The sequence below is a fragment of the Rhipicephalus sanguineus genome, chromosome 2 (genome assembly GCF_013339695.2).
Source record: "Rhipicephalus sanguineus isolate Rsan-2018 chromosome 2, BIME_Rsan_1.4, whole genome shotgun sequence".
NCBI lineage: Eukaryota > Metazoa > Arthropoda > Arachnida > Ixodida > Ixodidae > Rhipicephalus > Rhipicephalus sanguineus.
Genome location: NC_051177.1, coordinates 27,447,990 through 27,465,931, shown reverse-complemented (window position 1 = coordinate 27,465,931; position 17,942 = coordinate 27,447,990). Strand labels below are relative to the sequence as shown.

The 17,942-nt window shown below is 44.9% G+C and overlaps 1 protein-coding gene across 1 annotated transcript in view; it reads left to right on the top strand.

Annotated features, from left to right (window-relative positions):
* LOC119382593 (PAN2-PAN3 deadenylation complex subunit pan3-like) overlaps positions 1-17,942 on the top strand; it is a 40,659-nt gene that overhangs the window by 4,480 nt on the left and 18,237 nt on the right. Inside the window, 7 exon segments of the mRNA XM_037650354.2 lie at positions 98-180; positions 182-253; positions 832-1,011; positions 3,236-3,293; positions 6,336-6,494; positions 15,742-15,858; positions 16,706-16,861. Of these exon segments, the coding sequence (XP_037506282.1) occupies positions 98-180; positions 182-253; positions 832-1,011; positions 3,236-3,293; positions 6,336-6,494; positions 15,742-15,858; positions 16,706-16,861 (825 nt within the window).

Below are 17,942 nucleotides of genomic sequence, written 5' to 3'. Positions count from 1 at the left end.
CTTGTGTATTCCTGCCACTTTCGATGAAGTTTTAGAAGCTGTAGTATCTTCATAGTTCGACAAAATTAAAGTGTGAACATTCTGGCCTTTGATACAGACACGCCATCTGGCCTCTCTCTGGGTAAAATGGAAAGTCCTGGCTTGTCTCCTGATGGCTCTCCTCTTGTGAGCCGCCGCAGCCCAGTCACCAATGTCAGTCGGAGGCTACTTGAATGCACAGCGGGAATCTTTTCCTCCAACAACAGTTTATCAGGTTGGTTGCATGTTTATATTTCATTTAGTTCTATTGCCTTTGTCTCTGTCAGCCCCATTTGGGCAATTGCAATTGTGGAAAGAAATGCATGCATAATTTGGAAAATCATGTGTTGTCAATAGAAAGAGGAGCAAAAGTACTACAGTTGAAATGTGATTTAACGAAGTGATCACCTTGCTCAAATTTTGTTAAATTGGGAAGTTCGCAAAATCTAGAAAGTAGATTCTGGGTCCTTCGCAATCTAAGTTTGTAACGTAGCGACACCCAAAAGCTACTGCGGCATTGTATTTGCCGCTAACCCACACGTGTGAAAAGCCCGATAGGGTGGCCTGGATGTGGAGCCTTCCATATCTGGGCAATGCAGTCCAAGTAGATGAGCATGTAAAACTGTGACAGGCTGCTGATATGCAAAGATTGTACAACTTTGTGTTGGAAAGTGTAAAATTTTTTTTATTGAGTGCATTTCATATTTAAAGTAACTTCGTTTTCCTCACACTTCATTTGGACCTGTGAAGTACCTGCACTGTATTAAGCCAAGCAAACAGATGAGGGTCGCTAAGCCCAAGCTCTTGCTGCAGGAATTCTTGGGCGGCACCACCTACTTTTACCAGCACGAAGAAGCCGGAAACACGACGGAGGAAGGCCAGGCTGTCCTACTTCCTGAGTACCAGATGTATCCTGGCAACCCAGCACACATAGAGTTCATGAAGCCCAAAGCCAATGCACCCTCCTTCTTTCTTCCAGATGAGCTCAGAATGGTATGCCAGGTCTGCTAGTTACAGTATGTTCTCGCTGCTAGATTTCAAGGTACAGTATAACCTCGTTACAACGGATCTGTTTACAACAGACATTCGGATATTACATACCATTTTGCGGCGTTATGCCGAACTCCGTATTTGTTCCATTGATTGAGCTTCGTTTACAACGGATTCTGGTACAACGGACATTCGGATATAATTGACAAAAATGTCAGGCCAGCAAGGTAATCAGGACCTCCCTTAGAGCGGACTTTTCTACCACGGACATACCAAATCCAATAACTTCGGACTTCAAACATCGCTTAGCATACTTTCGGGGAGGGAACAGCGCGCCGCGGATATCGACGTACAGATTTAAGAGCGAAGGCCGCCGATCTCCGGTCTGTCAATAATCAGCTATATGCCTAGCTGTAGGAACAAAAAATTGTGCGCGCAGTGTGCTTGGTGTTGCGTTTTGAGACGCTGACCGCGCGAAATTGCTAGCCGCTGCCACCGCTTCTCTGAGCGGTCGCTGCACGGCGAGCTTGGCCTGGGGGTTCGCTGCCGATGTGCAAAATGCCCATCCGTGGTTCTGAGGAGCCAGCGGACGATGCGATTTATTGCTTGCGATGAAGGACATTGCGGTTTCTTCGCTCTCGCATGTTTGATAGCGCGATGTTCTTGCCCGCATTGTTTGGATTTGTCCCGTACATCGGCATCGTGAGCGGAGTTAGGCCTAGCCACGACATCGAGTAGAAAGCTCGGTTGTGATGTGTGTGGCTGCGGCGCCTGATGTTTCAAAGTACATCATGCTCGATTGTGAGTACAAAGAGTTGTCCCGCGGTGGTCTTCGTCATAAGCTCCGAAGTGCTGAAAGAAGAATCTCTAACAGCAGGGCCAACGAGGTCAACGCTATTAGTCACATGTCTGCGATGTTCACGACGAGTGTGCCGCGCTATCGTAATCTGATGATTGAGCTTCCGCTGCAGCTGCCAAACTAAAACGTTCTAAATTATCGTTGACCCGTGAACACAGAACGAGTGAGAACGCGTCACTAAGTAGCGCAATTTTCGACAGCCACGACCTCGCAACGCACAAGCAGCAGACGATGATCCCGAAGCGAGCATCATGGCAGAACCAGCCAATTGGAGGCCTTGAATTGAACTTCAAACATGTGCGTTTTGTACGCTTGTTACTGAATGGAGGAGCTAGCTGAACCGGAGAACTTGAACACTGAGAAATGCTCTTAACGACAAGCCCAAAATGGTGGCGCCCGGTTGCGCCATTGTCGAGCTATAATTTTTTAAAAAACACTTTTTTTTTTGCTATTTCCGCAATTTTTGCCAAGTCGGCAGATGCAAGAAAGAAAATTGTATAGCACTTCTACATAGTTTTTCAGTGAAGATGTTTTGGAATCAGATAGAAAATCGGCTACAGAAACTGAAAATGCGATTTTCCTAAATCTCATTTTTTTTTCTTTTTTTTTTTGGTCCCCCGTTAAAAATTAGACCAGTCTGTGGACTCGTACTTCTCTCCGGTTATAACAGACCCATTCAGTGTTTACATAAAAGTCTGTTGTAACAGTACCTGGATTTTACGTACTCCCTTAACAGACCAAAATCCTCTTCACTGTGAAGGTCTGTTGTAATGAGGTTATACTGTTGTATGTGCCAATTCAGCTTAGGCAATTGCATTGTCACGAATGACGAGAACCAACCATGAAATGTGTTTATAGAACAACAGAATCACGTGAAGGTAAAAGATACGGTCAAAACATGGCAACCCACAACGCTTTGTTTGCATCTTCATCTTTGTTTATGCAAACAAAAGCAGTTTTTGCCATACAAAACATGAAACGAGTGAATGAACTACTATACTAGTCTTTTAGGTTTCATATCTGTATGCTGCAGCCTGTTTTCTCCCTAATCCTGTGGACACTCAAAAGTGTAGTGACAAACAGCTGCAATTTCTCTGATGGTTCTCGATATGCAAACCTGTTGAGACAGTACAATTTTAGCTGTGAGCTTTGATAATAATATTTTGAAAGAGTATGATGTTTTTAGAAAAATCTTCTTTATGCAGAAGCTCTTCTGAAGCTCTTCTTTATGCAGCCTCTCGTTATTCTCGTTCTTGTTAATTCTAAGCCTTTAAGTTGCTCTTTCTAGCAGCGTTAATTTCCTCATGCCAGCAATTGCTGTTTCCTTCTGCAACGTTATGTTATACGTTTTTTTATGCCTTGTTGCAGGACATCTTGCATCGTCAGAGTTTAAGCCTTGCTCAAAGAAACCCAGAAGTAAACACTGGTGCGTAGGCATTTTCTCCTCGCTATTCTTTCTTAGTGCTTTTCTCTTCTCTCGCTTGAGCAATGTTACCCTCTGTGATGGCTTTCTGGCACTGAGGTCACATGTTTGATTCCTTGCTTCGGTGATCAAATTCCAGTAGAGGTGGAATGGGAATTGCTTGTGGTCTGACATTAGGTGCACTTTAAACAATCTTAGGTGGTAAAAATTAACCAGGAGCCATTTACTAGTACGTCTACCACAGTCTGTATGTTGCTTTGTAGCAATAAAGGGATTCTGCAATGCCTTCCCAAGTATAATTGAATTAAGACCTAACCATTGGCTTGGTAGCCTCACAAATCTCCTGCCACAAGAATTTTTGTACCTGTCAAGTATAAGAGGAGCTGTCGCTCAACACGAGCGTACTTTCTCTCTCCTTTTATTCCCATGAAAGCACTTGGGTATTAGGCTAGGGGACAATACTACACGGGAAGTATGTGGCCTGCAATACCGTATGTCAGCACACTGTTCGTGAAATCAGCCAATACCTGTTGTGCCTGCTTGCTCCTACTTTCTTCGTAATTTGCTGAGGAGAAAGCAAATTATTTTTAACTGTTTTTCACACAAAGTTCCATGTTACGTGCAGTGCAGTAATATTTGGCTCGTGTATACAGGAGGCTTGTCTACAGATTGACGATCTTTTCTGTCTATGTTGAAAAAGCGTTGGGCCTCTTTAAAGGGGCCCTGCAACAGTTTTCCAAGTAATCATCGAATGAACTTACTATTGGAGTTTACTGCTTCACCAATCAATTGCCGCAGAAGTTTTTCTGTTCCGTCCAGTGCAAGCGGATTTACACGGATTTGTTGCACGCTTTAAGTGCTTTTGCTCTCCTTTTCGTCCCAATGAGCACACTGAAATCTACATTAGGGGGGGGAGGGTGGAGGGTAGTGGAGGGGGGGAGAGGGGGATGAGGAGGAGGATGTCAAAGGCGCAAGAAGCTATGTCAGTGTAATGACCTTGAACACTTTCTCTTTTTTTTTCTTTGGGCGCATCGACTCACGTTCGGTTTTATCACGAGTGAGTTAGTGTATCTACTGTGTGTACAGAGCACGGCCCCTGCACGTGGCGGCACCCCTTGATGGCCACAGTAACTACGCTGCTCAAGAAAGCTCAAATCAGTCAATGGTGGTGACCTTCCCCCTGTTGACATAGTCGGGCCCGTCGATGACATAATTTGCCGAGGGAAGAGCCACCGACTTTAACCATCTTTGAAATGCAGTTGTGAATTCCCTGCCGCGTGCAGTGCTATAATGTTTGACTCGCATGTTCGGAGGAGCCGCGACCATTGATCAGCAGTGTTTTCTGATCATGTTCAAAAAGCATTGCAGGGCCGCTTTAAAAACCTAACAATTTAAACACTCTTACAGTTCAAGACCAGTAATGCAAGTTTTGCTATGTATTTCTAGTGCTTCGCTTCATAACCACAGCTTCTGATGTGTAATTTGAGTTATTGGCCAGGCTACAAGCACATGCCATAAAGAGTTGGCTTTAGTCGATTCGTATTCCTTGCTTTTGTGTAAGTGAGACATTTCTCATAGTGAATGCAAGTGCCAGTTTAAAGTTTTTCAAGCTGTAGTGTTCAGTTTTTTGCTAGCAACATTCCTGAGTACTGCCTTAGGTACCGTTAATTTGTAGCTCTACCTGCTTCAGAGGAGCTGGTCTAAAGACAGAAAACTAGGGGTGTGCGAATATTCGAAATTTCGAATATTTTTCGAATAGTGTTTGCTATTCGATTCGATTCGCACTGGAATTTTACTATTCGAACTTCCCCAAAACAAATACAGTCAACGTCCGATTGAAAGTGACCCCTTCAGATTTTCAATATGCTTCACCTCATTACACTCTCGTATTGCGGCAAAGCTGCTTTTCAAGCTCCGTTACTGTCGAACTTGGCCAAGAGACAGTCAACGCCGATTGGAAGTGGTCCTAGATTTTCAGTATGCTTCGCCTCATGACAACCCGATATTGCGGCAAAGCTGCCTTTCAAGCTCCGTTACTGTAGAGAGAACGTCCGATTAGAAGTGGTTCCTAGATTTTCATATGCTTCACCTCATGACAACCCGGTATTGCGACAAAGCTGCCTTTCAAACTCCGTTACTGTAGAGATAGTCAACGTCCGATTGGAAGTGGTTCCTAGATTTTCAATATGCTTCACCTCATCACACCCCGGTATTGCGGCAAAGATGCCTTTCAAGCTCCGTTGCGGTCGGAAATGTATTAACTCAAGAAAACGCTGGTTCCAACATGGAGATGAAAGATGTGGCAGAGGTGGGGGCTCAATTAATGCTGTTTTGGACCTGAAATTTGCGCAGGAAGTCCGAAAAATAGGAAGCCGAAGCTTTTTAGCATCCAAAATTTCAGATGTTCTTATATATCGACGTCTACGAGGCAGATTTGGAATTCCGGAGTTGAAGGGAGCACACCCTTGTCCACCACATCAGTTGGGCTTCCACAGAAGTTGAAAGAGGAGGAGAAGCTGAGGAAATGGCATCTTTGCCTACCACATGTAAAGTGTTGTCGGCAGCGCTTTGGTTTAACCAAGTCATGTACATAAATAGAATTCAGTCTCTACATTGCCTCATTCTTGATAAGACAAATCCTCTCTAACTTTTTTTTCTGCAATTTCGCTTCGAAGTATTCGAAATATATTCTAGAAATATTCGACAAATATTCGAAAAATATTCGATTCGATTCGCACTCACACTTCAATATTCGAATTCGCTTCGCACCCAAAATTTTGCTATTCGCACAGCTCTACAGAAAACCTGTGTGTTACCTCCCGGATGAGCCAACTCAGTATGATGGATAAGAACAGGACAAATTTGAATGGATTGAAATGAAAGGAAAACGAATGGAATGCAGTCTATGTCATGCTGGAGTTTTCTCGAATCGGTGACGCTCTTTATCACAATTGTGCATGTCAAAGATCAAGTGGTTCCACTAGCATTGTACAGCTGTCTTAACCGATGGTCTGTTTTCACAACGGCACTCTCTGCATCTTGCAGACCTGCCAGCAGAAGTGGACAACTATCATAACATTTGCCCGCTGGAACCAAGTTCCTCGAACGGGCCGCCCAAGTCCAGCACTTTTGGATATGTGACGTCCGTCTACAAGGCAACGAAACATCAAGACGGCTGCTGCTACTGCTTGAGGAGGGTGCATGGTGGGTTTGTCGTCCATTCTAAATTATCCATATACACATTTGAAATAATTTGCCTAAATTTGAATAGTTGCTTAGCACGTAGTCAGACTTTCTTACAACGGAGTTCTAAAATATATACCGTATTTGCACGAATATAACGCGAGTTTTTTTCCAAAAATTTGCAAGTTAGATAGGCGCCTCGCGTTATATTCGGGTTCGTGACAAAAAATAAACACTAATATAGCGCGAAATTTTTTCGAGCTTTTTTTTTTTTCTTTAAAAATCTTCGTCCCTGTAGCGTGCGCCGCACGTTCCAGGGACTTGGCGGGTTCGTCGCACCATATAGCACATTTTATTCCTACTTGCGCCTCCGGTGACCGCGCGCGGGAAGGCACCGTGTCGCCGACGCCTGCCTGGCGTCTCGGAACACCGCCGCTCAGTACGGAAACCTCGTGCGTATCGCAGTCGACGCACGCGCCACTACGGTATGCTGCGGCGATCGCATTGTGCCGTTAGCGCTGCTAGCGCTATGGGAGCCACAGTGGCAACACGTGGATAACAATCATTTCGGAATAACTTCGCCTCCTTACGCCTCGCGCTCGCTCATCGCTGTGTTCGGAACGCACTTTCTTCCGCATTGCCTGCCATAATGAACAAGCGGACTCAATATACTGCCGCGTTTAAAAAACAGGCGATCCTGCTGGCCGAAGAGAGGGGAAATTCGAGTGCGGCGCGGCATCTCGGAGTGACGGAGTCAACCGTTCGAGGTTGGAGGAAGTGCCGTGACCGCATCTTCCAAGCTGCACCGACTCGCAAGGCGTTCCGTGGGCCCAAGACCGGCCGTTTCCCGAAAATTGAAGAGGACCTAGCAGAATTCGTGCGCCAACGTCGCGGCCATTTTCTGCCTGTCAATGCCAAACTCGTGCAGATCAAGGCAAGGGGAGCTTGCACGTGAGGCCGGCGTGCCCCGTGACACCTTTAAGGCCAGTCGCTCGTGGGTGCAGAAGTTCATGCGTCGTGCGGGATTCTCGCTTCGCCGAAGGACTTCGATTTGCCAGAAGCTTCCGGCGGAGTACGAAGAAAAGCTAATTGAGTTTCAGCGGTATGTAATTAAGATGAGGAGGGAGAAGCAGTACCCCGTAGGCCAGATCGGAAACGCGGATGAGACGCCAATCTTTTTGGACATTCCGGCTGGCTACGTGATCGACGAACTCGGCACCAAGGAGGTACGCGTCCGCACAACGGGCAACGAGAAGACTCGGGTGACGGTGATGCTGGCGTGCACGGCGGACGGCCGCAAGCTGCCGCCTTTTCTCATATTTAAAAGAAAGACTCTCCCAAAGAACGAGACATTCCCGCCCCGGATGTACGTCAGGTGCAACGAGAAGGGCTGGATGGACAGTACCATGATGAAAGAGTGGATCCGTGTTGTGTGGGGAAGACGTCCGGGTGCGCTCCTCAACACTCCAGCTATGCTTGCGCTAGACGCATTTAGAGGCCACTTGACCGATGAGGTCAAAGAAGCGCTCCGCAAGTCTAACACCGACCTTGTTGTCATTCCCGGAGGAATGACTTCGCAGCTCCAGCCACTGGATGTCTGCATAAACAAGCCCTTCAAGGATCTCGTACGACGGGAATACGAGCAGTTACTGGAGGCTAGCAATCGCCAACTGACTCCATCGGGTCGCATGAAGCGAGCGTCAGTGAGCGAGGTCGCTCGATGGATTCATAATGCTTGGGAAGCCCTGCCGTCGGCAATAGTGTCACGGGCATTCCTGAAGTGCTGCCTCTCGAACAGCCTGGACGGCACGGACGACGACGCGGTTTTTGCCGACAGCGACAAAGACTCGAGCAGCGAGGAAGAGTAATCAGGCGAGCTAGTGGTTCTAGCATTTCCGACGGATGTAAATGTAAATAAAGCCCTGCGCGCGACCACTTTTTGACTGCTGTTTACAGTTGCATCACTTCGCGTTATAATCGTAATAAACTTTTTTTTTTTTCGTCCAGGCCGATAGTACCCCCCTCGCGTTATATTCGCGGTCGCGTTATTTACGTGCAAATACGGTAAGTGAAATCCCGTTATTGCAAACCTCAGATTAACGAATATTTCGAAAATCCCCTTCCAAATGTCCATTGGTTCAATGTAAAAATATTTCACTACTACGAATTTCAGAACAACGAATGTTTCAGAATAACGTATCAAATTTTATCACCCTGGTACCTTGAAAGCACTTCAAAATAACGAATTTCTAGCGTAAAAAATTACGTGCGGCGGTCTAAATGCCCACTTCCATATGTGACACTATCATCATCATCAGAACTCCTGCTCATTTCTCCAAGCGTTGCCCTATGCTAAACGCGCTAGCCTGGCTAGCCCTATCGCCATCGCCTGTACCTTGTTTTTGCATGCTCGTTGAGCCAGGTTGAGCCTAACCTCACCGCCTTAGTTACATCGACCAGCAACGTTGCACGATTGTCGGACGGCTCTTTCTCGTTTTAAAGGTTAGAGTGATTCGTTTCTGCGTTCGCGATGAGCTCCGGAAGCAGCGCAAAAAAGAAATGGAGGCAGTTTTCTTTGAAAGAAAAAGTGGACATTATTTCTGAAGTGGACGCCGGTAAAAACAAATCCACATTGCGAACAAGATGGGGGTTGCACCATCAACTGTTGCAACCATCCTGAAGGACCGACAAAAGATCCTCGAGCTGCACCGAGGGTCCCAACTCGCACCGTCAAGAAAACGGCTCCGACTTCGGAACTTTCAAGACGTGGATGCTGCAGTGCTGATTTGGTTTCTAAGTCGTTAATACAAAACATACCGTATTTATTCGAATATAGGTCGACCTTTTTTTCCCAAAAATGTTGCCCATAATCAGCTATCGACCTATATTCGTGACCAAAGAATCTCGACCTATATTCGCGATCAAAGCGACCAAAAGCACCGCACCTATGCCGTTCAACTGCCGCGCCTGCTGTTCTTCAAGCAGTTCCTGCTACATACGCACATTATATACCATAAAATCTGGTATAAAAACCGTGCCCGTTCGTTTTTTCCGACTAAGTAACTAAGAAAAAAAAAGTTATTTGTGCAGTAGCTGCACACCGCCTTTTCAAAGCCCCCGCGAAATGCAGCCGCTCCGCCATGTTTGCGCTGGAACCCGTGATTTCCCTAGGTAGGCCGTGAAGTCCCTAGCCCCCTAGCCGTGCTGCCTGCCGACGCGCAGCCGCACTGGCACTGGCCTAAGGCCTCACTCTTTGTTTGTTGTTTGATCTGACGTGACGGTTCGCACGTTCGCATTTGCAAATGCGCGGTTGCGACGGTGTCACGTCGGTAGAGCTACACAGCTGACTTCAAGCGTCAAGTGATACTTTTTGCCGAGAATTCCAGCAGTTGTGCCGCTCAGCGTGAGTTCGACGTAAAAGTTGATTAGGGGTTGGCGGAAGCAGCGGGACCGACTGTTCGCGTGCAATGGATGGCGTCGTGCTTTTCGCGGCCCAGCAACTGGCAGGCATGACGCTCTTGAAAAAGAACTGAGGCTCCGGGCGTCAAGGAGGCCCTGCAGAAGGCCAACAGACCTGGTCGTCATACCGCTAGGTATGACGTCCCGGCTACATTAAGGACCGGGTGGCGAAGAGTTACAAAGAGTGGCTTGAAGGAGGATGCTGCAATGACACCGACGGGACGCCGCGAGAAGGGCTTCCCTCAATGAAGTTGCGACGTGGGTGAAGGACGCGCGGAAAGACTTGCCAGCGGAAATTATCGTGACTGGCTTTAAAAAGTGCTGCATTTCCAACGCAATCGATGGCAGCGAAGTCGACGTCATTTGGTATGCCGAGGATGCCTGCGAAGAATCCGACAACCTTCCTTGCACATCTGACGAACATGACACTCCCGGCAGCGACTAGGGCGCTAAGTTAATTGCAAATAAAGGTGTGCTATGTTTCAATTTTCCTGTTTCTAAAAAAAAAAACATGGGTCGACCTATTTTCGAATATTTTTTTTTATCTCTCGTAGAATGCTATAAGTAGGGGTCGACCTATATTCGTGCCCGACCTATTTTCGAATAAATACGGTATCCCCTTTTGTTTTTTTTAGCAACTTATAGCTACCTCAAGTAAGTAGCTGATGCTGTGTTGCAGTTGTGAGCACTGTTCTTTTTGTAACCTTGGATTGTAGATGCCAGATAAACTGTCAGTTTATCTTTGCGACATTGTCAGAAATGAGAAGAAACTTACAAACATAGTACCAGCCAATTTATATTACTTGTCGAGGAATGAGATGGCCTGAATTTTGGTACTATAAAAAAGAAATCGCCTGCTAGGTCTGGCATATTTCTTTTTCTTCTGGTGACAAAAACATTGAGGTTTAAGTCCCGTGTTAATGTTTAGAATTAACCTGAGGGTTGAATTCTTTTGCAAAATGCACTCCTAAGATATGTATTTTTTTATTGCTGAATTAAATTCTTCAGAATGTTCTATTTAAGAAACAAATTGTCTGAAAAATTTTTGCGTGACCCTAAAGTGATAAAAAACATTTTTGTTGTTACATACACATGGTCTATTTGTGAGTAACATCAAGCAAAAAAAACATACCGTATAAACGCGTGTAAGGGCTGCACCTGTGTAAGGGCCGCACCCCATTTTTTTGAAGTGCATATTCTAAAAAAAAAAAAAAAAGATCCGCGTAAGGGCCGCACCCACACTTTCCTCAACCAATACGCATTCAAAATGCGCGCGCGCGTAAGCTTCTAGGCATAGTCAATAGATGGCGCAAGGAAACGCAACCATCATCATCGTCACCAGAGTATATATATATATATATATATATATATATATATATATATATATATATATATATATATATATATATATATATATATATATATATTTGGATTTTATTCGTGTTAAGATGTTTGTGAAGTGAGCTAAAAATTTTAACTTTTTTATTAGTATTCATAGACCCGCCAATGAAAGGTTAAAGCAGGATTTTATCTTTAGCTTCTCGCATCTCTATACAAACGCGCTATCGGCGCTATCCATATCGGCATTAGCATCAACAACTTTGGCATGGCGTTCGCGTTGTTCGGTTTGTGCAGTTCAGCGTTCAGCTAGAGTTCACTGTAGTTCTGCCAGCCATTTGCTGTAGTTTTCTGCACTGTTCGATGACCTTCGTGCTAGCTTGTTTTCTACACGGCGTTCACGTTTTGGCAAGATGGGCAAGTACCCGAATAGCTACACTGCTGGCTATAAGTTGAAGGTGATCGAGTATGCTCTCGAGCATGGAAAACGTGCCGCCGGCAGAAAATTCGACGTTGACGAGAAGTGTGTTCGACGTTGGTGTGCTCAAAAAGAAGCCTTGCGAAACACCAACAGCACTATCGCGCTTTCCGAGGAGAGCAGTGCAAGTTTCCCGATTTGGAAGAAGACTTGCTCCGCTATGTGACTGAAGTGCGGAATGATGGTCTTGCACTCACAACGGACATGCTGCGTGTGAAGGGACTAGCCTTGGCGACTGTACTTGGGTGGATCCTATCTGCGTGGAGTTCGCTGTCGACGGACATTGTGTCCCGAAGTTTTAAAGTCGCCGGGATATCTAACAGCTTGGATGGCACGGAAGATGACTGCTTGTGGGGTGGGTGACGGCGCTTCACAGCACACCATCTCATCTCGGACTCCAAGTCTGAGGACTCGCCGAGTGACGACGATTGAGCACGTATGTCGCAAGAAATGTCGTATACTGCAATAAACGCTCTTCGTTCGCTAACTGGTGCGTTTTTACTTAAAAAAAAAAAAATGTCGCGTGTATGGGCCGCACCCTGAAAATTGGCCCTCATTTCTTTAAAAAAAAGTGTGGCCCTTACACGTGTTTATACGGTATATCTAGTTTTTTATAAATAAAAATTATGCATTCTTTTAAACATAGCTCACAGTCATACAAAAATAGGCACAGCAGAGTACTTTTCTGGTAAAAAAATGTTCCTGCTCTAACACTAAAAATTTTTCAGCTTGTGATAGTCGAGATGTCGCTCCTTCGTCATCATCCGATTCTGAACTATTAAGTAAATCGTCGTCTGATGAACCGACATCCAATAAATCAGATTCTGATTCGGCACTTGGGGAATAGTCCACATCGGAAGAATTGCTGCTTGACTCACTGGCAGCAGAGCAACTGGCGTGCGCTTCCATAGTGTGAGCGAAACTGCGTGAGTAAGTGCACGGAAGAAAACTGTATGGTTGTGCGCCCATCCGGAAAGCAAAACGAGTGAAAAAGCTATAATAATCCTTCGTCTTATCGCCGATGAGACGGAGTTAGTAGGCTTGTGCGAATATTCGAGCACTTCGAATATTTGAACGAATATTACAGTATTCGAGTTTGCTTCGATTCAAATTTTAAGTAGGGGTGTGCGAATATTCGAATTTTCGAATATTTTTTTAATAGTGTTTGCTATTCGATTCGATTAGCACTGGAATTTTACTATTCGAACTATTCGAACTTCCCAAAAACAAATACAGTCAATGTTCGATTGAAAGAATTCTTCAGATTTTCAATCTGCTTCACCTATTACACTCTCGTATTGCGGCAAAGCTGCCTTTCAAGCTCCGTTATGGTCGAACTTTGCCAAGACACAGTCAACATCCGATTGGAAGTGGTCCCTAGATTTTTAATATGCTTCACCTCATCGCACCCCGGTATTGTGACAAAGCTGCCTTTCAAGCTCTGCTACGGTCGCAAATGTACTAACTCGAGGAAACGCTGCTTCCAACATGGAGATGAAAGATGTGGCAGAGGTGGGGGCTCAGTTAATGCTGTTTTGAACCTGAAATTTGGGCAGGAAGTCCGAAAAATCGGAAGCTGAAGCTTTTTAGCATCCAAAATTTCAGATGTTCTTATATATCGACATCTACAAGGCAGATTTGGAACTCCAGACTTGAAGGGAGCACGCCCTTGTCCACCACATCAGTTGGGCTTCCACAGAAGTTGAAAGAAGAGGAGAGGCTGAGGAAATGGCATCTTTGCCTGTCACATGTAAAGTGTTGCCGGCAACACTTTGGCTGCACTAAATCATGTACATAAATACAATTCAGCCTCTACATTGCCTCATTCTTGATAAGACAACTATGAAACACCACCCTGCCAGTGCTTCATCAACCTAGCGGAAAGAAACATTTTCATGTTGCTATCTCATAAGAATATGCTTAGGAATCCTCTCTAACTTTTTTTTCTGCAATTTCGCTTCGAAGTCATCCTTTACTTACTCGCGCAAAACACACAGGGACTAGAAGAGACTTACAAGAACAGGTGCGATCTAACAACTCTTGTTGTTAGATTTTGTTAGATCGCGCCTGTCCTCGTAAGTCTCTTCTAGTCCCTGTGTGTTTTGCGCGAGTAAGTGAAGGATGAATATATTCCGACTAGGCCGAATTGCAGTTTTGCTTCGCTTCGAAGTATTAAAAAAATATTCGATTCGATTCGCACTCACACTTCAATATTCGAATTCGCTTCGCACCCAAAATTTTGCTATTCGCACAGCTCTAATTTTAAGTTATTGGAAATTTCGAAGTATTCGAAATGAACAGAAAAGTACATTAGTCCGCATATAACCCCCCTGTAAAGGTGGTTTCACTGCAGTGGAGGGATGCTCTACCGTGAATACACCTTGCCAGGGAGAACCCTCACTGCCGCGAAGCCTCACTTCAAGGTTAAATGAACATATTACCCTCACATCGATTCATCATTTTTTAAGTTTACAAGCTCGTTATACTGGCTTACATGCTTCAAGTATAGCAAATTTTAAAACGTAACATATTTTACAGGTTATTACTAGCATTCTACTGAAAGCCAAATCCTACTACTATTAAAAGTTGCTTCCACTTCCCTTTGAACCAGAAGGAAGGACAGTTGCACGTGCCTTGTTTCAATTTAAAAAAAAATATTGTGCAGGTTAGTTGGGTCATGACAAATATGCTTTCTTTCTTTATAATATGTGATATATACTATTCGAATTCGATTTTAAATTACTCTACCAAATCACTATTCGCTTGGAACCTAAAATTTACTATTCGCACAAGCCTAGGAGGTAGTTTTTCCAAGTCCCCAAAACGGGAAATGCAACCACGACGGCATCGTTTGTGTAATTTAGTGCCGCATGGAAACAGATATAATTGCACCTCGGGGAGCAATAAACGAGAGAGTAACAAGTGATCACCCTTTGAGAGAATAGAAACCAGACAGCCATCAGTTTTGCAGGTGCGAGAAGCGACAACCACCCGAAGGACGATACCGAAAGCGGCTGTACCACGTGCGCATGCTCAGATGCGCAAGTGAAAGCTGGCGCGCCACTTTGGAAAGAAAAAAAAAACGGAGAGACATTGGTGCATGAAAAAAATTTTATGTATTCCCGAAGTGTGGCTGGCAGCACATGCCAAGCAAAAGAAATGATTGAAAAAGGCGTGCGAAACCAGCTGCAATGCGCATGCGGCGCGCTCAGATGCACAAGCGAAAGCCGGCGCGCCGCTGTGGAAAAAAAAAAAAAAAAGAAAGACAACAGAGAAACATCGGCGCATGAAAAAAATTGCACGTATTCCCGAAGTGTGACAGCACATACCAAGCAAGAGAAATGATTGAAAAAGGTGTGTGTTTTAAACATACAGGCAATGACGTACATGTACGGCGTAAACGCTTTGGTGCCCGTTGGGTGATGCCGTACATGTACGGTGTAAACCCACAAGGGGTTAAATACGGGTCATTCAGAAAGAAAGAGCAGAAAGCCATAGATTGAGTTGCCCAGTTACACTTGTGAGTTCACGAGGGTAGAGTGCAAGAAAGTATTGCGTGCTGAGTTTTAAGAGGAAGCTAAAAAAGCGTGGGGTCAGAATTAGTCTAGAAGCCCTCTACTATGGCTTCTCTTTGGCTGGAGGAGTTGCTGGGGAATATTACGCCCCACCAGCCAAGCATTCGTTTATGGTTGTTACAAGTGCCATTCGAGAACAGCTGCTGTACAGTTGCGCACCCAATATGAGTTGCAACGTGCTGCCGATTGTCAAAGCAGCGCCAACACTGCATGGTGGTGCCGACATAGAAAACAATCAGTGACATAAACACTGTTTCGGCTACTGTTATTTCCAAAACCAATTTCACGTTTGCCAGTGTTACAGTATATGCTTGGGGCCCCTTGAACCGTGGCCACTGTGTTGCGGCTCATATTGAGCATCACTGTACATTGTTTCCCTCTTTGCTTTCCCACCTCACTGATATTTTTTCCAACTTAGGCTTCCGTCTTAGCAACACCAAGTGCATGGCAGTGGTTGACCTCTGGAAAAAGTTGCAGCACTCCAACCTTGTGCACTTGCGGGAGGTGTTCACCACTAAGGCATTCGGAGACCACTGTAAGTCTAGACTATTTTAAGGATGTGTTTCCATTCCACTACATTGGGCTTTTATCCTTGCCATTTTGTATATTTAAGGGACACTAAAGTGAAACAATGAATCTGTTTAAATCGATAAACTGTACTTTGAGAACTCTAATATTGTTAATTTCACCATTATAGGTTTATTGTTTTGGGATGTGAAACCCCAATTATTATTATCATAGGTTTATTGATAAAAAAGAAAATAAACGACAGTTTAATTTTTAAATTTCGTGTCAAAATCTACGTGCTTGATGTCACTGACTTCAAAGTGTATTTTTCGTATTTTGGAAACACTGGCTCAGCAAAATTTCCTGAAACTTTTTATGTTAAGTCTATGGCCCCTTCAGAGAGCAATGTACTTTCTTTTTACCGATTAGGAACTATGTAGGACGTAGAGGGCGCCGTCAAAATCTATGACGTCACGGCGTTTGGTGCGGGAACGTCAGTAGGGCGTCGCAAGCCTCATTTTCTTTTTGCGAGTTTTGCTGCTTACCACGCTTCTTATTGCGGCAAGTGTGGTGATTTGGGAACTGTGAACGAGAAATTTGCTAATATAAGAAAAATCGCTTTTCTCTTTAGTGTCCCTTTAACAACTTAACAAACAGTGCTATGGTAGATGCATATGCATGAAAATAGTTGAGTTGGTGCATTTGTCGTATCATGACTTTATAAATTCACGTCATTCAGAAAACACTTGTTTAACACTGAAGCCCAAGGTGGCGGCACCCATATGTCTTACGTAAAATCGTCTCTAAAGTGCCAGCAGAGAACTTGCAATGGCCAATGGTCTGGTGATATGCATGGGATCTGCCTTGCTGTGCAGCAATGGTGTTTGTCTATGACTACCACGCTGGTGCGGACACCCTGATGAACCAGTACTTCAGCCAGCCTTCTGTGCCAACGCTGAATGGTTTCTGCCCGCCCATCTATCCACAGCCTTCCAATGGGCTCACAAGGCCTTTTTCACATGGAAAGCCTGGTGAGTGCTCACATGCATGCTTTATGCTCTAAGAATGATCAAGCTGGCCGCATTTTCTGTTGTATGTCATCGTGCGTGCATGTTGGCAAAGAATTGAGCTAGACTTAGTACGGCGTTGTGAATTCCGGTCATCGCTATGCACTGGTTCAATAGAAGTCTTGCAAGTCTGATTTATCGCAGAACATCCACATAATTTTAGATGGTTGGTAGCGGTGTTGCTGGCAACTTCAAGCAGCTCCAAAAAAAAAAAAAATCTGCTTCAAATTGTTGCAGCAGTGCATTTTCCCAAAAGAAGATAATTTGTGGCACAAGCACCTGTTCACTCCGACTGGTCTTGCTGGGAATTTATCCTTTTCATAAAAGTCCAGAAAAGCTTCTTTTCGAGTTTAGGATCATGGAGATTGAGTAGTGCCAGCACCTCCTTTACTTTCAGGATGCCTGGCGCGTCAGTGTGTAATCCCCCGCCCAGCCCTCTCCTATTTACACGTGCCGCCGCCGCCGCGTGTGGCACTGCGTTCTGACACTACTATCAAATAATCGGCCAATACTATTGTGCGCCCCGCCAGCGTGCATGCATGCTTTGGGGTAGCCCATGCGGAATAAGCATTAATTGGGCATTTTATTTCCCATCGTCTCACATGCTCCTTTTGATTGTGTGTCTTCCCATTTCAAACTCGGTGAAAAAAAACGCAGTATGTGCACACACATATACAGTAAAACCCCGTTAATTCGGACTTCACGGGACCAGAGAGAAAATCTAAATTAACCGAGGGTCAGAATTATTGCGAGTACGATCAAAACACATGAAAAATGTTTCCGTCACCATCAGACTTTTATTTCTTAAAGAAGCTTTGCGGAGGCAATGTGCGAAGAAATCACATTTTTGTGAAGTTTCTGAATGTGGCTCAGTCCATGCACACTGTCCGAGGAAACCATACAGATGTCCTCCCAAACGGCCTGTGCATGTGCAGTCTCCGTCATTGTGTGGCGTGGACATTTGTCTGAATCACTGGGGTCCTCGTCACCCGATTGCCTTTTGCCATCCAAGACCTTGACAACGATGTTGCTGTCTGTCACTTTG